The sequence below is a fragment of the Pelophylax lessonae genome (assembly GCF_965119305.1).
Source record: "Pelophylax lessonae genome assembly, chromosome: 5".
NCBI classification, from domain to species: Eukaryota; Metazoa; Chordata; class Amphibia; order Anura; family Ranidae; genus Pelophylax; species Pelophylax lessonae.
Genome location: NC_138772.1, coordinates 33,999,823 through 34,024,050, shown reverse-complemented (window position 1 = coordinate 34,024,050; position 24,228 = coordinate 33,999,823). Strand labels below are relative to the sequence as shown.

Here is a 24,228-nt window from a genome sequence, read left to right as displayed (position 1 = left end):
ACGGGAGTTTAAATCTGACCTCCGGCCTTCCCTTCAGTCTTGCACAGTTGTACCGCCTCCTCTCCTGGACTGAAATGGCTTACTCTGATTTCACCGCACACTGTGAGCTTCTCACAGTGTGCATCAGAAGCTGCAGCAAGTCAGATAGAACCCACCTCATTTCCTGTCTGGAGGACTTCCAGCATCATCTATAGCCCTCAGTTTGGCTGTCCCTGGCCCACCCTTTCATTCATTGGATTTTAATTCTTGCAATGGTGGAAGCTCAATATCACATACAGTGCATTGCGAAAGTAATCGCCCCCCCCTTGAACTTTTCGACCTTTTGCCACATTTCAGGCTTCAAACATAAAGATATAAAACTGTAATTTTTTTGAAGAATCAACAACAAGTGGGACACAATCATGAAGTGGAACTGAATTTATTGGATATTTCAAACTTTTTTAACAAATAAAAAACTGAAAAATTGGGCGTGCAAAATTATTCAGCCCCTTTAAGTTAATACTTTGTAGCGCCACCTTTTGCTGCGATTACAGCTGTAAGTCGCTTGGGGTATGTCTCTATCAGTTTTGCACATCGAGAGACTGAAATTTTTGCCCATTCCTCCTTGCAAAACAGCTCGAGCTCAGTGAGGTTGGATGGAGAGCGTTTGTGAACAGCAGTTTTCAGTTCTTTCCACAGATTCTCGATTGGATTCAGGTCTGGACTTTGACTTGGCCATTCTAACACCTGGATGTGTTTATTTGTGAACTATTCCATTGTAGATTTTGCTTTATGTTTTGGATCATTGTCTTGTTGGAAGACAAATCTCCGTCCCAGTCTCAGGTCTTTTGCAGACTCCATCAGGTTTTCTTCCAGAATGGTCCTGTATTTGGCTCCATCCATCTTCCCATCAATTTTAACCATCTTCCCGGTCCCTGCTGAAGAAAAGCAGGCCCAAACCATGATGCTGCCACCACCATGTTTGACAGTGGGGATGGTGTGTTCAGGGTGATAAGCTGTGTTGCTTTTACGCCAAACATAACGTTTTGCATTGTTGCCAAAAAGTTTGATTTTGGTTTCATCTGACCAGAGCCCCTTCTTCCACATGTTTGGTGTCTCCCAGGTGGCTTGTGGCAAACTTTAAACGACACTTTTTATGGATATCTTTAAGAAATGGCTTTCTTCTTGCCACTCTTCCATAAAGGCCAGATTTGTGCAGTATACGACTGATTGTTGTCCTATGGACAGAGTCTCCAACCTCAGCTGTAGATCTCTGCAGTTCATCCAGAGTGATCATGGGCCTCTTGGCTGCATCTCTGATCAGTCTTCTCCTTGTATGAGCTGAAAGTTTAGAGGGACGGCCAGGTCTTCATAGATTTGCAGTGGTCTGATACTCCTTCCATTTCAATATTATCACTTGCACAGTGCTCCTTGGGATGTTTAAAGCTTGGGAAATCTTTTTGCATCCAAATCCGGCTTTAAACTTCTCCACAACAGTATCTCGGACCTGCCTGGTGTGTTCCTTGTTCTTCATGATGCTCTCTGCGCTTTAAACTGACCTCTGAGACTATCACAGTGCAGATGCATTTATACGGAGACTTGATTACACACAGGTGGATTCTATTTATCATCATTAGTCATTTAGGTCAACATTGGATCATTCAGAGATCCTCACTGAACTTCTGGAGAGAGTTTGCTGCACTGAAAGTAAAGGGGCTGAATAATTTTGCACGCCCAATTTTCAGTCTTTTATTTGTTAAAAAAATTTGAAATATCCAATAAATTTCCTGTCACTTCAAGATTGTGTCCCACTTGTTGTTGATTCTTCAAAAAAACAAACAAAAAAAAAAATACAGTTTTATATCTTTATGTTTGAAGCCTGAAATGTGGCAAAAGGTTGAAAAGTTCAAGGGGGCCGAATACTTTCGCAATGCACTCTATGTGCGTTTCCTAGTGTGGTCTGCATGCAAATACAGCCTGCCTAGGATAAGGTGACCAGATTTTTAAAATTAAATCCGGGGACATATTTTTTATTTTTTTTTGGCAAATGGCACAGGACTGCATAAAACACAAAGTGCAGGGTACTGGACTACATAATATACAAAGTGCTGGGCACAGGACTACATAATACACAGAGCGCTGGGCACAGGACTGCATAATACATAGAACGCAGGGTACTGGACTACATAATATACAAAGCGCTGGTCACAGGACTACATAATACACAGAGCGCAGGGCACTGGACTACATAATATCCAAAGCGCTGGGCACAGGACTACATAATACACAGAGCGCAGGGCACTGGACTACATAATATCCAAAGCGCTGGGCACAGGACTACATAATACACAGAGTGCTGGGCACAGGACTACATAATACACAGAGCGCTGGGCACAGGACTACACAAAAAATATGTTTTGCTCTTAGTTACACTTTAAGCTAAAACCCCCCCCCCCCCCCCCAGACTAAAGTAAATGAGCACACAAGTGTTACTTACAAGAAGTACCAGGATGACGGGCCCTTGGTAGATGTAATCAATGTATTTTCCCGGCTCTTTCCCGATCCAGCACCTATTCAGAACAATTAAAGGTCACTTATAGGCATGTTATCAACTTTTCATGTAATTATTATATTACTATTATGATACAGGATTTATATTGTGCCAACACTATGCACAGCGCTTTACAAATCAACAGGAGATAGTACAGATACAATACAATACAATTGGGATAAGGAGGGGGGGGGGGTTGCTTGTTAGAGCTACTTAAAGGGGGGATTTACTAAAACTGGTGCACACAGAATCCGGTGCAGTTCTACAAAGTAACCAATCAGCTTCCAGGTTTTACTGTCAAAGCCTAAAGTGGAGTTCCACCCAAAAGGGGAAGCTCAGCTTGTTTGCTTCCTCCCCCCCTCGGCTGGCTGCCACATCTGGCACCATTCGGTGGGTACCTGTTTTGTGACAGTTACCCGCCCCCACTTTCGGGAGACCTCCCTCCTCCTTCCCCCGCCACCGGGCCATTCACCAAGCGCAGCGTGCTTCGCGCATGCGCAGTAGGGAACTGGCTGTGAATATGCAAGGCTACACTGCCGGTCTCCCTCACAACGAATGGCGGCGGCAGCACCCGATAGCCGACTGGAAAATTGGTTGGGGTGCCGACATCGCGGGATACCAGGACAGGTAAGTGTCCTAATATTAAAAGTCAGCAGCTACAGTATTTGTATCTCCTGACTGAAATTTTTTTCTCGTGGGGGTGGGGGTGTAACTCCTCTTTAACTGAACAAGCTGAAGTTAGAAGCTGATTGGCTACCATGCACAGCTGCACCAGATTCTGTGTGCATCCGTTTTAGTAAATCTCCCCTTCACCCCGAAGTGTATACAAAGCTTTGTCAGGTTTTTTTCTTTTTTTTCTACCATCGGTGTCTCATTGGGGGGATTTCCCTTTACTTCCTGTCCCATAGACACAACAGGCGAGGGAATCTCTCAAATGTATGGAGATAAAGACAGTTATCACCAGAACACGTGTGCCTATCCGATAATTGTCACCTGTGTGCCCATCCGATAATTGTCCTCCAATTCCTGTTCTGGTGACGACTCAAACATTTTCTGGAATCTTTTCATCGGGTCTCTTGATCGGAAGCAGCTTGAAGGGTGAGATGTTGCGAGTTTGAGCCATGCATCGCTACACATAAGTGAAGCCATCTGCTACTATAACCTGACCCCCCCCCCATCCCCCATGCCTGTCTCCAGTTCTCTGTTCCCCCCCCCCCAAGCTTCCCCAGCTGCCAGTGTTCCCTGCACTGCCCCCCTTGTGCATCCCAGTATTTCCAGTGTACCCCAGTTAGCTCTAGGTGCACCTCTATGGCTGCAAGTACAGCCCTCTGTACCCCCATGGCTGCAAGTGCACCCCTCTGTACCCCCATGGCTGCAAGTGCAAAACTCTGTACCCCTGAGACTGCAAGTGCAAAACTCTGTACCCCCATGGCTGCAAGTGCACCCCTCTGTACGGCTATGGCTGCACGTGCACTCCTCTGTACCCCTATGGCTGCAAGTGCACTCCTCTGTACCCCCATGGCTGCAAGTGCACCCCTCTGTACCCATATGGCTGCAAGTGCAAAACTCTGTACCCCTGAGACTGCAAGTGCACTCCTCTGTACCCTCATGGCTGCAAGTGCACTCCTCTGTACCCTCATGGCTGCAAGTGAACTCCTCTGTACCTCCATGGCTGCAAGTACACAGCTCTGTGCCCCCATGGCTGCAAGTGCACTCCTCTGTACCCCCATGGCTGCAAGTGCACCCCTCTGTACCCCCATGGCTGCAAGTGCACAACTCTGTACCCCCATTGCTGCAAGTGCACTCCTCTGTACCCCATGGCTGCAAGTGCACAGTCCTGTACTCCTGTGGCTGCAAGTGCAAAACTCTGTACTCCTGTGACTGCAAGTGCTCGCCTCTGTACCCCCCATGGCTGCAAGTTCACTCCTCTGTATCCCTGTGACTACAAGTGCACACCTCTGTACTTCTGTGACTGCAAGTGCACTCCTCTGTACCCCCATGGCTGAAATTTCACTCCTCTGTACCCCCATGGCTGAAAGTTCACTCCTCTGTATCCCTGTGACTACAAGTGCACCCCTCTGTACTACTATGCCTGCAAGTGCATCCCGTCTGTACCACAATGACTCCAAGTGCACCCTTCTCCTCCATTGTGGCTCCAAGGGCACCCCTCTGCACCATTGTGACTACAAGGGCACCCCACTGCACTTCCAAAACTCCAAGTGCACCCTCTGTATTACCATGACTCCAAGTACCCCCCTCTGCACCACCATGACTCCAAATGTACCCCAGAGCATGCTGTGCTCTCTGTGATTCCAGGAGCGCTCCATGTTACCCACCCCAGAGAGTGCCATCTCCTCTAGTAACTGCAGACACCCCATTGTGCCCTGGGTCATCTAGTGACTCAAAGTTCACCCCTGTGCACTCCCATGACTCCAAATGTAACCCAGAGCATCTTGTGTCATTTCGTGACTCCAGTGCGTACCCTGTGTCTCCTAGTGCAATGGTTCTTAACCACCAAGCCATGGCCACTGTGGACCACAGCGCCCCTCAGCCCCCACAGTGCTCTCCAACCTCCATTAGTGCCATCCAACCTTCCAAAAATGCTCCAACCTCCTGAAGAGACCCAGAGCCCCTCCAGAGACAGCGTCCCCCATTGTTTTCCTTATCCCCTGCTAGAAACGTAATTTTCCACAGGGCCACCAAGTCCCCTAACCTGCTTCAGAACCTTCAACCCCCCCCCCCCCCCCTACAGTGACACTCATCCCCATGAGCTTTCCAAGGCATATTTTGTATTATAATACTTTTAGTGTGTGAGTATATTCATTTTACTGTAGAAGAATGGAAGGTTTTGGATGAATTTACCGGCCCTGGTCTCTATAAGGTTGAGAATCCCTCTCCTAGTGCACCCCAAAGCATCGTGTGACATCATGCACCTCCGTGGCACCAGTGTCTCCATCAACCTCTTATATACTTCTGCATGTGGACTGTCCTTCTCTTAGTGGATACAGACCACTGTCCTAGCAGGGCGAATCTCCCAAACGCAGACAGAGATGGTAAAAGAAATGTACTGGAGCCAGAAGACCTGGCTGTGCTGTCTGGCAGGGGGTTATGGGTCACAAGACTGGTCCAACAGAATGAAACCTTCTTTGGCAGATAAAACAGTTCATAAATATGTATTTCAAATGAGTATCTAGCTGGAGCTTTAAACCACTTACTGTTCATTTTCATTGCACAGCTTTCCGATGGCCCAGGCGATTATTATCGGGCACGGGATACCTGCGCAAAAACACAAACACAGCCAGAATCACTAAGGTAACTTCACAAGTCTGCATGAATACACTCCTGACTTCATAATATACAGAAAGAGATATAAGCTCCACCTTTGATAATTACAAAGCCATCCCTGAGCTCCAGCCCAGTAAGATTGCCTAGGCTCAGGTGATGTCATCAGTCTACTGCGGGCAAAAGGAAGCATTTTCTCAGTCTCCTCTCCCCCCAGTGATCAGACTGCAACATTGTAACTTCGTAGCAAATCTCAGCAGCAAGAGAATCGATTTTAGAAAATCTCCACCTTTGATCATTACAAACCCTTGAGCTCCACTCCAGTGAATTTGCCTAGGCTCAGATGATGTCATCATTCTGCTGCAGGCAGTAGGAAACATTTTTTTTTAGTCTCCTGTTCCCCAGCGATCAGACTGTATATTGTAACTTTGTAGCAAGTCTCAGCAGCGAGAGAATCATTTTTTTTAGAAAATTCCCACCTTTCGTCATTACAAAGCTATCCTTGAGCTCCACTCCAGTGAATTTGCCTCGGCTCAGATGATGTCATCAGTCTGCTGCAAGAAGGAGGAATCATTTCTTAACCACTTTAAGACTGGAAGGATTTGACCCCTTCCTGACAAGGCCCTATTTTGTGATTCAGCACTGCGTCACTTTAATGGACAATTGCGCAGTCATGCGACGATGTACCCAAATACAATTTTTTCCCCACAAATAGAGCTTTCTTTAAGTGGCATTTGATCACCTGTGCAATTTTTATTTTTTGCTCTATAAACAAAAAAAGAGCGACAATTTTGAAAAATATATATATATATATTTTTCACATTCTGCTATATGACATTCTCAAAAAAAAATTAAAAAATCAAAATTTTTTAACATTTTAAGCCAATTTGTTTTCTGCTACATATTTTTGGTTAAAAAAAAAAAAAAAAAAAAATTGCAATAAGCGTATTTTGATTGGTTTGCGCAAAAATTATTGCAATAATTTTAATAATAATTATAGCAATAATTAAAAAAAAAAAAAAGAGCTACACTCTAACTCTAAACTGGTAACCGTTAAAAAGATTTAAAGCGTCGCCTATTGGGATTTCTATTGACCGTAGTTTGTCGCCATTCCACGGGTGTGCGCAATTTTAAACCGTAACATTTTAGGTATCTATTTACTCGGCGTGACATCATCTTTCACAATATACAAAAAAATGGGCTAACTTTACTGTTTAGTATTTTTTAAATGCAGTGAAATGTGATTTTTCGTAATTTTTACAAAAAAATGGCGTTGCGCAAATACCGCGTGACAAAAAATATTGTAATGACCACCATTTGATTCTCCAGAGTCTTTGCTTAAAAAATATATATATATAATGTTTGGGGGTTCTAAGTAGTTTTCTAGGAAAAAATACTGATTTTAACTTGTGAATAAAAAGTGTCCGAAATAGGGCTGGGGCTTAAGTGGTTAAACAATCAAAAATAACAGTACACAGCCCCTTTCATTATACAGCCCCCCCCCCCTTTACATTACACAGTTCCCCCATGCACAGTAGGACACAGCAGCTTTGAATTTGGAGGTGGTGTCAAGTCAAGAGTCATACATTCCACTGTCTCCATCCCAGTACCTCTACACCCCAGTACTTCCCAGCTGAGCTCCTTCATTATGTATTGTAGTTGTAGGACTTGGGAGAGATTTGAGGTGTGTTGGAGATGAATTGGGTTGTACATTGGAGAGTAACTTTTTCTCCCTTTCTCCAGCCCCCTTTACACTGCACAGCCCCCATGCACTCCCAGGAGACCCCCAGTCTCCCGGGACAGCCCTGCCAGCGTACTCTAAAGTAAAAAAAAAAAAAAAAAAAATCACTGCAAGCCCCTTTTCATAGATGCTTCCTACATTGTGTCAGTGTCATAGTAAAGCCATGCCTCTAAATACCTTGTTAGCGCCGCTCTTTCATATCCGATCATGTGACCGCTCTCCTCTGACGTTGAATGGCCGGTCATGTGATCGCTCTCTTCCACCAATCTGAAGCTACATTCAGAGGAGGAGGAGCGGGAGGAGGAAGAGCGGGAGGAGGAGGAGAGCGGCCAGAAAGAAGGAAGCAAGCAAGGTATTTAGAGGCACCGTTTTGACATGACAGTGATATAATGTAGGAAGGATTTATAAAAAGGCGCTGGCGGTGATTTTTTCTTAACTGCAGAGTACGATGGTAGGGCTGTCCCAGGGCCAGGAGAAGCGGGGCGGCCAGCCTGATACCACTCCTCCGGACCACCGATTCCTGCCCCCCCTCCCCCCACGTTGGTAACAAAAAAAAAAAAATAGGCGTATAACACGCACCCATTGTTTGCACTATTTTTTCAGGGGAAAGAAGTGTGTGTTATACGCCAATAAATACGGTAATTAGTGCTAAAAATATGCAGTGTTACTGTAATAATGGCACTGGCAGGGAAGGGGTTAACTCAGGGGTGATCAAAGGGTTAAGTGTGAGCCTAGGAGAGTGTTTTCTAACTGTATGGGGGAGGGGCGTGTGAAATGACCATAGAGACCTGTGATCCTATATAGAAGGATCACAGGCGCTCTGTGATCATGTCAGAGAGAACAACGGTCAGCTGTGTTTGCAGCAGCAGACCGTTGTTCTCTCTCAGCGGGGATCGATCGTGGGTGCCCGGCAGCAATCGCAGGTGCCGGCCCTGTGGATTAGCATCCCTGATGCCTAGTGGAGGCGAGCGCGCCCCTCCGGCGGCACGCATTCGTCCCCAGGAGCGCTCCCACGAACCGATTTGCGCAGCCGAGCCAGCCAGCCATGGTAGATCTGCGGTAGCCGGTCGGCAAGTAGTTAAACAAAAGTGTCCGTAAAGTGCAAAAAAGTGTATAAGTAATGTTGATTGATGAAATCCACCGTCTATCTCGGATGCCGGGTTATTTTGTGCTTTTATGACCATTATAATTTATGGTCCATGCTATCTGGTAAGAAGCGTAGGCTAAGTGTTGATGTTTGGTGGTGGATTTCATCAATCAAGGTTACTTACAGTATACACTTTTTTGCACTTTACAGACACTTTTGTTTAGTATTAAAAAGGACTTTTTCATTGAAAGGACTTTTTTATGTTCACCTATCACTGGATTTTGGCATCTATTTCATTATTTCGCTTTCATATGATTGATTTTTTTCAATGATATATTTTGTTCATAATTTATTGACTGCATGTTTAGTTGTTTTCATGCCACATTATTTACCATACGATTATTTACTATTAGGATTAGCCCTGCTTCTTATTTTTATTGATCATTTAAAGCTGGTATCATACTTGGTTAAGTGGCTGCTTACCTTTTCGTTCTTTTTGCTTGACCTCGCACAGATTTTTTCCTGTTTTATATGTCTTATTGATTTTTTTTTTATCTCAGGCTTTCCAGCATAGAGGAGTGATGTGGGGACTTATAGACCCCACTTCTCTCCATAAAGACGACCTGTCATGCCCTATTCCTATTACGAGGGATGTTTACATTTCTTGTAATAGGAATAAAAGTGATCAAAGAGTAAAGAAATTAAAATAAAATTAAAATATTAAAATAAAAAAATAAAAACAAAATCGGCCCCTTTCCCTGCATGCTCACACGCAGAAGCAAACGCATACGTAGGTCGCGCCCACATATGTAAACGACAATCAAACCACACATGTGAGGTATCGCCGTGAACGTTAGAGTGAGAGCAATAATTCTAGCAGTAGACCTCCTCTATAACTCTAAACTGGTAACCTGTAAAATTTTTTAAAACATAGCCTATGTAGATTTTTAGGCACCGAAGTTTGGCGCCTTTTCACAAATGTGCGCAATTTTAAAGCGTGACATGTTAGGTATCTAGTTACTCGATGTAACATCATCTTTCACATTATACAAACAAATTGGAGTAAATAATGTGTTGTTTTTTTTAATTCGTGAAAGTGTTTTAATTTTGCAAAAAAATCACGTTTGAAAAATTGCTGCATAAATAGCGTGTGACATAAAAAAGTTGCAATGACTGCTATTTTATTCACCCTCCCATTTCAGGCTTCATTCACTCATGCAAAATGTGAGTTTTTAAGAACCTGTTTGCTTTTATTAAATTTTCAACAGTCTGCACTTAGAGGCATCTCTGTGTTTCTTCTCTCACTGCTATTTTATTCCATAGGGTCTCTGCTAAACAAAAATATTTATATAATGTTTGGGGGTCCTGAGTAATTTTCTAGCAAAAAAAAAAAATGCTTTTTACATGTAAGAGAGAAGTGTCAGAAATGGCTTGGGAGGCGAGTGGTTAAGGTTGCAAAAGTGAATATTAATTAAAGATTTATTTCTGACCTGTGGTGCTCCAGACATGCTCATTCTTTCCCCTCTATGAACCGCTTGGCTATTTAGAGCTAATTATCTGCCACTTTATGCTGATTTATGGCCTGGGCCGTGCTACATATTAACTTGAAGAAACTTGACAAGGATCCAGAACATGGAACATGTGCTGAGACCGCGCTGTCTCGTTACTTTCTGGAGGCGAGATCAGTGAGATTAGAAGATCAGTAATTGGAATGTGTCAGGGATCTTTATCAGAGGTTTACGTAGAGGAAAACAGAGGGGGCAGAGGACTACGCCATGCAGGACACAAGGGGTGCCCCAGGGACAAAAAATTCCAAAAATAAACTTCTAAATATTAAAAAACAATATCATAAATCATTAAATGTTAATAAAAAGTATCTTTCTGTTTCTTCCTGCCTCAAGGATAGTATTTCCTAAAATGAAAAAAAGTCAAATGTCTCTTACAGCCGTGCAGATATTTGGAGTGTCCTGTGGTATCCAGAAGTTCCAGTAGTTACCAAATGCCCGGCTAACAGCAGGGTGGTGAATGGCACACATGCACAGTAGATTGACACCTGTAATAATGGAAGCTCTGCCAATGGCGAGCAGTTGCGCTAGGTTGGATGTCCTGCTAAAAGTGTGTGACCTCTAAAGTGTACCCAGCATGACGTAGTGCTCTGCTGTTCCTGGGATCCGGGACACCCTGCGATTGCTCTGAAGTAGGGCTACCACTTCTCCCTTTAAACCAGGACACCTATTAATTACACAGGTTCTGAGTAGAGTAGAGATGAGTTTTGAGTTGAACGTAAGTAAAGGACAAACTAATGGACTTCTTTGTGGGAATTTCAAGTTCCTGCATTATTATGGACTCAGACCTCTGATTCCATTAAATGACCTGCTGGCCAGGGGATTTGAACCCACAGCCATCTCAATTGCAAGTCTGGTATTCTACCACCTATGCCACCATTAAGCCTGCTTAAGGCTGGACACACTCTCCCTAACTTTTATCTCATCCACTCTGTGTAGGGTGAGATAGGAGTTATTTAGTTAGTTAGATAGTTAGGCAGGGAGAATGTGTTCAGCCTAAGCGTGTTTGACGGTGGTGTAGCTGGTAGAATACCAGGCTTGCAATTGTGAGGTTGTGGGTTCCCTTGGCCAGCGGTAATTTATAAGTGGAAATCTATAGCAAATAATACATTGTTGGCAGGGAGAGAGATTTTTGCTGAGATCAGATAGTGCAGTGTATACCACAAAGTTATATATATATATATATATATATATATATATATATATATATATATATATATATATAATAAAAACGGTGTGGGGTTCCCCCCAAAAAATCCATACCAGACACTTATCCGAGCACACAGTCTGGCTGGCCAGGATGGGGGAGGGGGCAAGGCCACATGCCCTCAACATCGGGGGTGGGTGCTTTGGGGCATAATGATGGGGACAGGGGTCTCTTCCTGACAACCGTGGGCTGTGGTTGTGGGGGTCTGCGGGGGGAGGCTTATCGGAATCTGGAAGCCCCCTTAGACAAGGAGGCCCCCAGTTCCCGCCCCCCATGTGAATGGATATCAGGTACATCAGTACCCCTACCCATTCACAAAAAAATTGTTTAAAAAAAATAAAGACAAAAGCCAGTTTTGGAAAAGTCCTTTATTAAAAAATAAAAAATAGTGTCCCATGATGATCAGTCGCCTGCCCCCCCCCCCCCCCGCCCGAGATTAAAAAAAAAAAAGCTCCTGCTTCTACAGACGCTTCCCGCGCTATGAGCTGTTTTGAGTTTGACAGCTCTTTTATAGGGATCTGCTCACTGCTCAGGTGCAGTGAATATATTACTGACATCATGTAATTTATTCACTGCACTTGAGCAGTGCATTGCCTATAAAAGAGCTGTCAAACTCAAAACAACGCATAGCACTGGAAGCATCCGGAGAAGCAGGACACTATTTTTTTTATTTTTTAATAAAGGATTTTTCCAAAACTGGCTTTTGTTTTTATTTTTTTGTACACTTTTTTGGTGAATGAGTAGGGGTATGATGTACCCGATATCCATTCACATAGGGGGGGGGCGGTATCTGGGGCAAATCTGCCTCCGGGATCACTTTTATTTTACAGAGAATCGCCTGCTGTATAAAAAAAATACCGGGGTTTTGCCAGCTAGCTGCTGCCATATCTGCGGTATATAACGTCAAACTAATGATGTAAATATATAGTGGGCGGTCCAGAAGTGGTTAAAGAAAAACAGCATTGTTGCTTGCACATGATTGGATGATGGAAGTCAGTGGAGCTTCCCCTTATTTACTAAGCTCTGGAGCAACTGCACTTGCAAAGTGCACAGTCTATTTGCCTTTAGTAAATCAACCCCAGTACGTTGCTTTCTGTTTTAACCTTGAAAATGCTGACTCACCGCGTCACAACCAAATGCACTGCACGCGCTTGCAGGGTGCTTGCAGTGTGGCCCTATTCACTTGAATTGGAGTTGAGTTGAATTGGAGTTGAGCTGTTCAGTGGCATTTCCATTTTTGTTGCTTTGTGGCCGCGGCATGTGTACAGCCCTGAGCGCCCGCATGCTCAAGTTTAGGTGGGTGCATAGGCATGCGCAGGGGGTGTGCCTGGGCACACCCTAATCACTACATGCAGTGCCGATTCCCCGTACCGCCCAGACTTCCCCCCGTGATGGCCCCGCAGTGCTACTCGCTTCCCTCCTCTTCCCCAAGCTGCTGCGGGGAATGTTTCAGGTTGAAAAGTGGGGGAAGGATCTAGTAAAAATGTAATTTACCAGCGCCTTCCTTTTCTAAATGAATGCAGTGAACACACTTACTCACTGTGTTCATTCATAGCTGAAGCATAGTAAACTGTATTTACTATGCTTCAGTTTGTGAATGATTAGGAAGCCGCTCAGCACAGAGCACTTCCCGTTCATTCACTGTCCCGTGCAGAGAAAGTCATGTGTGTTTGAACTTTGGGGGCCCACGCTAATGCAATAGGCTGCGCACACCTATGGGTGGGTGTGTTGGAGGCGGTAAAACTGCGGCTGAACCACCTGCTTTTACCATCACCCGTGTGAATGAGCCCTAAAAGCCATGAAAAAAAAAACCCATAAGCGTTTCCCAGCCTTATTCTGCCTTTATTTGAGATTTGTTGGAGCACATCCCCCATCCTAAAAATGTTCTGGAAGTGACCAGATTGGGTTGAGTAATGATTTTGGCGAATGTTCTCTCCAGTCTGGTAAATCTGCTTTTCAAAGGAAATATCACACGGCGTTCTGTGCATTTCATGCCAAATTCATTTCCTTTTCTGCTTCCAGAACGTCGTCTGATCAGACTGAAACTTTATGTTTGATTTAAGATATTTAAGTTTAATCTCAAGAAGAACACTCAGACTTTACATTCCTTCAGAATAGTGGTTTCCAAACTCCAACCTGGGGACCAGATCCGGCCCTTTGCTTGCTTATATCCAGCCCCCCAATAATGGGGCTCCCACTGACAAGAATGATGAGGCACTATTCCTTTCACTGACACCAATGATGGGGCACTATTCCTCACACTGACACCAATGATGAGGCACTATTCCTCCCACTGACACCAATGATGGGGCACTATTCCTCCCACTGACACCAATGATGAGGCACTATTCCTCCCACTGACACCAATGATGGGGCACTATTCCTTTCACTGACACCAATGATGGGGCACTATTCCTCCCACTGACACCAATGATGGGGCACTATTCCTCCCACTGACACCAATGATTGGGAACTATTCCTTTCACTGACACCAATGATGAAGCATTATTTCTCCCACTGACACCAATAATGGGGCAAAATTCCTCCCATTGATACCAACAATGAGGTAATATTCCTCCCACTGGTACCAAGGATGGGACACTATTTCCTCCTATTGATTCTGATGATGGGGCACTATTTCCCCCATTGACACCAACAATGGGGCACAATTCCTTACAATGACACCAACAATAGGGCCCAGCGACACCAACGATGTGGCACAATTCTTTCCATTGACACCTTTCCTACTCTCAATAGCCACAGTCCGGCCCCCCCTGAAGTCTGAAGGACAGTAAACTGGCGCCTTGTTTAGAAAGTTTAAAGACCGCTTTTTTAGAATATACTTTTATTACTGAGCATTAAGGCCCCATTCCCACCTAGAGATTTGGAATCACGTGCTGAATTCTGCCCACTAGGGCCGGGACAAATGGTGGGCTGGAGGGGCCGCTGCCCCTGGCAGAGTGAACTCAGGTGAGGAAGAGGGACGCCGTATGGTGAGTTCCCACCCTTGTAGCATTTTAGGTCTGTAAGTTTCAGGGAGGCAGGGGGGATTGTACTGGGGACACAATGGGAGGGGCGACTGAATTTGTGGTATGAGGGGGGGATTTGATGGAGGTATTTGACAGGCAGTGACGAGGCAATTTGTGTTAGAAGGGGGGAATTTGTGCAAGCAGGGAGGATTGTGGGGGGGGGGGGCATTTATGGTAGAAGGAATGTTTGTTTTTGGGGGGAAAGAGGGAAAGGATTGGTCCTAGGAGAGGGGAATTTCAGTTGGTAGGAGGGGGAATTTTAGCATTTTTATTTGGGAAAAATATTGGCTGGCAGAGGGAAGTTAGGCTTTGTGGGGGAGGGGGGTGGATGGGGGACTGCAAGATCAGTGCTAGATTTTTTTGAGGGGGGTAATGGAGGGTATTTTTGCTGAGACATGTTGTGCACACATTGTGGCGGGGGGCGCACATTGTCACCTTCGCCCTGAGCACTAGAAGACCTTGTCCCAACACTGCTGCCCACAATTCCAAATTGGGTTGAAATGGCAGCAAAACATGGATTTGGGTGGCATTCTTAGAAGCGGCAAGAACACGCAGCAATCGCGCCAAAACGTGCGCACCAAAGAGGTGAAAAAGCCTATTTTGCCCAACAATCGCATACAGGGCAGCCCATTCAAGTGAATGGGTCAGCCTATGTGTGACATGGGCAAACACGTGTAAATCGTGCTAAAAGATCGCGAGCGGAAAATGCGCCTTTCCACTAAACGCTTTGTGTAGTGTGGCTTTTTCACACCTGGTGGGGGTGCAAAAACACAAGCAAAATTGCGCTTTTTCCTGCACTACACAAAAACCTTCTGCAGACGTTTGTGGCTCCCCCATGCATCTGAAAAACGCACATGGCACCAAAGCACCATGCAGTTTGCTGTGGCGCAACTTCAAAAATGATGCCTTTGCCATTATTGTATAATTCACATTGACTGTAATGGGCTGCCCTAAATGCAACAGTTGGAAATGTGCAAAAAAAAAGTGTGCCACTCCACTCCAGCCCTGGAAGGTTTTACCCCCTTCAGGACCAGGCCATTTTTTTGCGATACGGCACTGCGTTATTTTAACAGACAATTGCGTGGCCGTGCGACGCTGTACCCAAATAAAATTATGTCCTTTTTTTCCCTCACAAATAGAGCTTTCTTTTGGTGGTATTTGATCACCTCTGCGGTTTTTATTTTTTGCGCTATAACCAAAAAGAAGCGACAATTAAAAAAAAAAATATACCAGGGGGCGCATGCGCGGAGCCGCTCGAGACAGACATGTCTGCTTGAAGCTCCGCATCTCCGGCGACACTATAGCCTGACAGCCTCGGCACCCGACCCTGATCGCGGCTTCACTCCCCGCTACGCTCACCCGCTATCCTCCGGTACATCCTGCGATGGTCTACGGCGGATCAAAGCAGAAACACAGCGGCAAAACTATCAAAGACGCCCTCCTGAAAGCCTCCTCTAAAATGGCGGCGGCATCGGCTCCCGGGCTGGCAGCATCCCTCTCAGCATCCCTCATGGCTCCTCCACCACGGCCGCCTGCCGTGAGAGAGAGCGAGCACGACACGGACTTCAGCCTTACTCCCCTTACCTTTCTCCCTGATGCGGGACACCCGGATCTCCTGAGGCAAATCGAGCTGATGCTCACCAAGGCCCTAAAGCACACCTCAGACACCATTACTGAAAGGCTGACACACGAGATAAGGGATCTGGGCCATCGCACCACAGCCTTGGAACAACATGTAGATGAAATAGACGTCCTCACCCACAATCATACGGAGGAGCTGGAAACCCTGCGTGAAGAAAATCTCTCCCTACAGGCGCGTCTGGAGGACTTTGAGAACAGGGCCAGGCGCTCAAATTTGCGGATCCGGGGCATCCCCGAAACAGTCATAGATCTACAATCCACCGTCACTGCCCTCTTTCAAGAATTAGCTCCATCTATACCCATCGAGCGCCTGGAGATGGACCGCATCCATCGCACCCTGGCCCCTCGCCCAGCTGATGGCCCCCCCAGGGACATAGTTGTGAAACTCCACTACTTTCGCACTAAGGAGCAACTAATGGTGGCGTCCCGCAACAAGGACTCCCTGACATTCCAAGGACACCGATACCAAGTCTTCCAGGATCATTCCCAAGCAACGTTAACTAGAAGGAGAGAGATGAAACCACATCTGCAGCTTCTCCAGCAACATCATATCACCTATAAATGGGGTTTCCCCTTTGCACTCCGTTTCTCCTTCAAGGGTTCATCCTATCTCTGCAGATCGGCTGATGACCTTCACCAAGCACTTCAGGAACTTCATCTTGCTCCATCTGAACCAGGAACTCCCGGCTCCAGGCGCCGCTCCGCCTCACGTTCTCCCCAGAAACTTCAGGAACCTCATGCTCCCAAGACCTCATCCAGCTTCCACAAGAGGGGACGCTTCGTCTCCCCAACCGCAGCCCAGGAAGACTCCATGGACTGAAGGAAGACCGTCAGGACCCCACTTCCTACTTCACGCTCCAACAGTGAGCCTTCCTTGCCGCTCCACGTGAGCGCATGTACCTACTCAGGCCTTTGACTGCTTGCTCCTCCTTTCCTTCCCTTAACTATTCGATCCTTCCTAGCTCTGCTACTCTTTTCCAGCTCTCTCTCTCTCCCTTCTCCCCTCTCACCCCCCCCTTTTTTTTCCCTCCTCCCCCTCCTTCCACCATATTTCCCCTCTCCCCCCCCCTCACCCCCTCTTTCCCTTTCCCTCTCCCCCCACTCCTCCCTATCCCTTCTCAACCTCCTGCCTTCCCACTCTCCTGTTCCCTATTGACTTTGCTATCCTCCGCATCACCCCTCTCTCCCTCCCCACTCGCCCTCTTTTCCTCTCCTACCCCCCACCCATAACCTGTTTCTACTTCTGCCCGGACTGTTCCTCTCCCCCTCTTCCTACACATGGTTTATTGAACTAAAGGCTTGAACTCGACTTCACACGGATGATGCTTGTACCCCCTTTTTATTTCTATTTTTTGCAATATACCAGCCTACAAGTCTCACCGCCTCTTTTCCCCTACCGTATGTTGGTTTGCCTCATGTTCTCTATGGTTTGATCTACTCTCTGGTCTCACCCTCTGTTTTGCTACACTTTACTCCGCAACTAGAAGTGAAGCCCACTACCCAATATTCGCTGGTCGGGCACCGATATGCTATTCACTTAATAAGTTTTACATTGATAGGCTATAGGAGTCTCGGAGACCGACCACTGACCCCCAACACAGGTCCACCACTGCCCCTTTGAGGTACATTTTGGACCCCATTTTTGTCCTTGGTGGCAATCCCATTTGCCCACCACAGGACGCACTTACTTCCCTGACCTGACAATACTAGCCTTGTACTAGATCTCCATCTTACACCCTCTTCTCTCTGCTCTATTTCCGCTCTTGCCCTCCAGCCCCCCCCCCCCTTTTATTTATTTTTTTTTTTTTTGAGTGTCCCCCCAGGGGTGGGCCACCTGATCCACACCCCCAGACCACACCCCCTCCCACCGACCCCACATAATTGCTTTTAGCTATGGCACCACTGAATGTACTCACACTCAATGTTCAAGGCCTCAATTCCCCCAATAAGCGTACCAAAGCATTCCGCTCGTTCGCTGCCTCCACGGCTCACGTAGTCTGCCTCCAGGAGACCCATTTCACACCACAATCTACCCCCAAATACTTTGGTCGCCAATACCCCCAGGTTTTCACCGCTTCTGCCTCCTCCAAACAAAGGGGAGTTCTCATCGCGTTCCACCGTACCACTCCTTTTACTCTCACTAAGGAAATCAAGGACCCCGACGGGAGATATCTACTTTTGACAGGACACCTAGTTGATAGTGACGTCACGATTGTCTCGTACTATGCCCCTAACAAACGCCCACTCTCCTTCCTCTCCCACTTATTGGGCGTCATCGACGCCCACAAACATGGTACCCTTGTCATATGTGGTGACTCTAACCAAACGATTTATCCATTCCTGGACAAGTCCCCTGTTGCCCCCCCCTCCTCCAACTCCTCTCGCCTTACATTCCAGCAACTCCTTAACCGCCACTCACTCCTGGACGCTTGGAGAGAACAACACCCTGCCAGACGCCAATACACCCACTACTCCTACCCACATAAGATCTTTTCCCGCATAGACCATATCTTCTTGACCATTGGTTCCACCCCCCTCCTATTAAATTCGACGATTGTTCCGATCGCCTGGTCCGACCACAGTGCGGTCTCCATTTCTTTAACCTCACTAATCCCCAGGCCAACCCATTCCGCCTGGTATATTAACGATAGCCTGTTAGCGAATCCTACCCACCGCATGGAAATTGAAAAGGCTCTAACCGACTATGTACAAAATAACTCGTCCCCTGATCTCTCCCCCCTAACCTTATGGGAAGCTCATAAACCTGTCATTAGGGGAGTGTGCATCAGCCAGGCCTCTTTTCTGCGCAAAGAAAAACGCCTCCAGCACAAGCGTTTGGAGGAAGCCTTCACGCGAGCCTCTGCCGCCTTTCAGACGCACCCATCTCCCAGTTCCAGAACGGAGCTTGAAAAAGCCCGCCTCGAGCTGGATCTCTTCCTCACAGGGGCAGCAGAAAAAACTCTGCGCAGATCGCGTCATAATTTTTACATGAAAGCGAATAAACCGGACACTTTCTTGGCCCTAGCGCTTCGCAAAGCGGACCATACTCCTAAACCTATCAGATTGAAACTCTCCCATGACTCCTACTCTAGCAATCCATTGAAAATTGTCAATCACTTTCGTAGACACCTTACCGACCTTTACCAAGCTAATGGTTCCTTCCAACAAGCTAAAGTGGACGACCTCCTCTCCTCTATCTCTATGCCCACCCTTTCCGCCCCGCACAAGGCTACTCTTGATCAACCGATCTCTGCTGAGGAAATCCTTGAGGCTATCAAAGCTCTTAAACCCCGTAAACGCCCCCCGGCCCGGATGGTCTTTCAGCTACATATTATAAAAAATTTGCTCCCCTACTTGCACCGCTGCTTGTGGCCGCCTTCAATTCCATACTCTATGATCACTCCTTCCGAGCTGAATCCCTCACTGCTTCCATTTCCATGCTCCCTAAGCCCCACTCTGATTCTACCTCGTGGTCCAACTTCCGGCCCATCTCAATTCTAAATGTAGACATAAAACTCTTAGCAAAAGTTCTCTCTAACCGTCTCAACCTTCATATAGGCTCCTTGATCCACAGGGATCAAGTTGGCTTCATCCCCTCACGCCAAGCCAGTGACAATATCCGTCGGGCGACACTTATAGCACATGCAGCCCGTACTCATCGTATACCTACCTGCTTTGTGTCTCTTGATATTAGGAAGGCCTTTGACACACTATCCTGGCCTTACCTACGCTGTGTTCTACGCAAGTGGGGGTTTGGAGCCCACTTCCTACGCTGGATAGAGGCCCTGTACAGTAATCCTTCAGCCTTTGTTTCCTATGCTGGCTTTCGATCAGACATGTTCCTGGTTGAAAGAGGCACCAGACAAGGCTGCCCCCTCTCTCCCCTCCTTTTTGCTCTCGCTATTGAACCTCTTGCTATCCTCATCCGTTCCAATCCCAATATACAAGGTCTTGAGCTGGGTGGCCATGCTCACAAACTCTGCCTTTTTGCCGACGACATCTTGCTCTTCATGACCTCCCCCCTCATCTCCGCTCCAAATCTGCTGTCCACCCTCGCCACCTTTGGTAACGCCTCGGGCCTGCGTATAAACCTTCAAAAGTCTACGGCTTTGAATGTCTTTCTACCTGACACCCTACGACTCCAACTCGCTGACACTCTTCCCTTTACATGGGCTGACAAGCATATCCCGTTCCTGGGCATTAAATTCACAGCCAACCCACAGGATCTTTACTCAGCGAATTACCCTCCTATGTTAACTCACCTCACCTCCCTTATGGCTAAGTGGAACCACCTTTCTCTCTCCTGGTTAGGGAAAATAACGGTCACCAAAATGACTCTCCTCCCCAAGATCCTCTACCTGTTCCGCGTGCTCCCAATTATGGTCCCATCCCACTTCCTCCGCATTCTCCAACGCCGTGTCTCCACCTACATTTGGGGCAAAATTAGACCGCGTGTACCCAAACCTACACTTTTCACTCCCAAGATCAGGGGAGGTTTGGGAGTGCCCCATTTCCAGAAGTATTACTATGCAGCTCAGCTCGCCCAGCTGCCAAAATATCATGCCACAACCGAAGTCCCCCTTTGGGTCGCTATTGAATCTGTGGACTGCGACCCCCTCTCCACTGCCAATCTCTTGTGGCTACCCTCCTCTCAGCGCCGTTCTCTTACTAACCCAATTACCCGCCACAGCATGCTCATCTGGGACAGGCTCAAGAACCGCTATTCCCTCCAATCCTCGCACAACCCATTGCTCTCCTTTCTTCATAACCCATCCTTCTCCCCAGCCTGGTCCTCCCAGTCCGCTTTCGCTAACTGGTCTAGAGCCGGTGTCCTCCGGGCACACCGATTTTTCTCTTCCAATTCCTTCAAGCCCTTCCACACACTCTGCGAAACACACCACCTTCCCCGCTCTGAACTGTTTATATATTTACAGCTGAAACACTTTTACGCTCCGTGTACTCCCTCCGACCCGATATCCAGCAACCTATCCTCTTTCGAGCGAACCTGCAAATCGGACCCACACAAGCGTGGCCTGATCTCGGAACTTTACTCCCATCTGCTCTCCCCAATTTCCTCTGCCCCTCCCACCTACACCGCAAAATGGACAAGAGATCTCTCCCTTTCTCTGGATGATGCCGACTGGGCACACATCTGGCAGGCTACTAAATCCTCCACACCCAATATCGTCGCTCTGGAAACGAACTATAAGGTTCTCACTAGATGGTATCTAGTCCCCGCTAGAATACACAAATTTCTCCCCAGCTACCCCCCGCAATGCTTCAGAGGCTGTGATGCGGCTGGCACACATTTGCATGTTTGGTGGGATTGCCCCATCGTCCAATCTTTTTGGTCTACAATATTCCAGATCCTTTCACAACTCTTTGACGTGTCTTTATCTCCTGATCCCTCCATTGCCCTCTTGAACCTGAAACCTGCCGCTCTGACGCACCGCCAATTTAAGCTTCTTCTCCATGTCACCACCTCCTCCAAGCAGACCATAGCTAAGGCTTGGAAAACCCCCTCATTATGCGTACTGGCCACTAAACACAGGATAACCCAAGCCATGATCCATGCCAAAATAGAGGCTGTCCTTCAAGACACGGTCCCGAAGTTTGAAAAATTGTGGACTCCTTGGATCACTCATTTTTTGCCCCCTGGTCTTGACATCGCCTTGCTGCGCCCATGATCATACCCTGGGCCATGAATCCATACTTATTCAACCTGCGGTTCTCTGGTCGGCCCTCCCCTGGGGGAAACGTGCACCCCACGTCTTCCCCCCCTTCACTTGACCTTTCCCCCCCTTTTTATTTTTTATTTTTTACCCCCCCCCCCTTTTTTTTTTTTTCTCTTTCCTCTCCCTCCCCCTCTACCTTCTGCTTCTCCCTTCCCGCCTTTTAGGCGGCCCTCGATTATTCCCGCCCACCCATGTACCATGGTCTCCCAGACTCCTCGGGCTCTTTGGCATTGTCCCCCGTTGGGGTGCCAAGGGGCTTTATTTGTGTTGTCATTTTGCGTCTCTTATGGGGGACGACACTACAATTTAATCTCACCAATAACTTGCACTCTTCCTCCTGCTTGTTAATCTACATCCCTGTTATACGATGTTACTATTAACGATTTTGTTCCACTCTGTATTTTTATACAACAGTTGAATGATTCATTGTTACTGATTTCATATCGTTGGTACCTACTGCCATATGTTGTGCTCATTGTCGCACATGATTGTTCACCCTTTATTCTAAATAAAAATTTTTGAACAAGAAAAAAAAAAATATACCGTATAAGACGACCTCCCATTTTTGGGGGATTTTTTTGAGGTTCAAAAGTAGTCTTATACGCCAGAAAATACAGTATATATAGTGTATATTGATTGGTTTGCACAAAAGTTATAGTGTCTACAAACTATGGGATATATTTTATGGCATTTTTATTTATTTATTTTTTTTTTTTTTACTAGTAATGGCAGGGATCAGTGATTTTTAGCAGGACTGCGACATTGTTTCCCACAAATAGAGCTTTTTTTTTTTTTTGGTGGTATTTGATCACGTCTGCGGTTTTTATATTTTGTGCTATGAACAATGCGATCTGACTATGCAACAATTGAAAAAAAAAAAAAAAAAAAGCAAACAAAACACTATTTTTTATTTTATGTTATAAAACCTTTTCAATAAAAAAAAAAAAAAAAAAATCTAATTTGTTCATCAATTTAGGCTAATATGTATTTTCCTACATATTTTTTGGTTAAAAAAATACAAATACCAATAAGTGTATATTGATTGGTTTGCGCAGACGTTATAGCATCTACAAACTATGATATTTATGGAATTTTTTTTTTTTTTTTACTAGAAATGGTGGTGATCAGCGATTTTTAGCAGGACTGCGACATTGCGGCGGACAAATCTGACACTAAGTGATACCTTTTGGGGACCAGTGACACCAATACAGTAATCAGTGCTAAAAAAAATGCACTGTCACTGTACTAATGACACTGGCAGGGAAGGGGTTAACATAATGGGCGATCAAAGGGTTAAGTTTGCTCCTAGCGAGTGTGGGGAATGGCCTAACTGGAGGAAGACAGAGACGTGTCCAATCAGAGCAGGAGCCGGCCGCCGGGGCGGCGCACGCGCCCCAGACTGAGAGCACGAGCCAATGTACAGGTACGACGGTTCACACAGGAGAGCCGCCCTGCCGCAGTATATGTACATAGGGCGGTCCTTAAGGGTAACTCCACTTTCGTGTGGAAAAAAAATAGCAAATAAAGAAACAACAATATAGCTTTTACAATTGTGACACAAATCATTATAATTGAATGTTATTAAAAATGACCTTTCCTTTTCAATCTGCAGCTGTTGTAATTTTCTGAAAATGCAATATAATATGGCCGCCTGGAGCTATTCTGTACACAGAATGTATACTGACCACACCCCCAGAAACATCATTTCCTGCTTGTGTGATTGGCTCACCAATTTTCCCAGAAATCAGATTAAGATACAAAGTCAGATTTCTGGCATCCCCTGCAACATAAATCCAATAGGAACACATCTAAAGTGATGCAGACCCTGCAGATTTCCACATCAGAGCTCTGCAGCTGCCACAGCTGATTGATAATTATGAAACCACTCCCATTAGACCCACTCAGCACAGAGGAACAAACAATGATTTCTTCAGAATAATAGAAGGTAGGAATCTGCAACAAAGGTTGTTAAAATCCTTGTAATGTACAGAGATCACCCAGAGGGGAATGGGTTTTTCTCAACAAAAGTGGAGTTACACTTTAAGGCACAGGTGTCAAACACAAGGCCCGCGGGCCGAATGCGGCCCCCTAGGCCATTTCATGTGGCCCTCGCACCTCTCCTGCAGCTGCGGCACCTCCCTTGTCTCTGCCCCCACTCCTTTGCAAGATCATGCACTCCTCTGTGCAGCTGCAGAAAGGCTCATCTTTGATCACCCCCTCATTCTCAGCAGTCTGCAGCAGAGGAGGGAAGAACTCCTCCTACAGATCCTGCACCTCTCTGTGCAGCCGCAACACCACCTTGCCTTTGCCTCCCCTGGTCTTAGCATTCAGCAGACTCTGAAAGCTGACTCTAGCCTTCCTATGGTTCTCTGGTTCTCTCCAGAACCTGCACTTCTTCCCAAATCCACCCG

The 24,228-nt window shown here is 46.4% G+C and overlaps 1 protein-coding gene across 2 annotated transcripts in view; it reads right to left on the bottom strand.

The window, feature by feature from the left end:
• Positions 1-24,228, bottom strand: part of CRHR2 (corticotropin releasing hormone receptor 2) — a 512,276-nt gene that overhangs the window by 39,416 nt on the left and 448,632 nt on the right. For both annotated transcript variants that reach the window (XM_082259069.1, XM_082259070.1), the window contains 2 exons: positions 5,746-5,806; positions 2,477-2,549 (listed from right to left, as the gene is read on the bottom strand). In XM_082259069.1, coding sequence (XP_082115195.1) covers positions 2,477-2,549; positions 5,746-5,806 — 134 coding nt within the window. The remainder of the gene's footprint in view (positions 1-2,476; positions 2,550-5,745; positions 5,807-24,228) is intronic.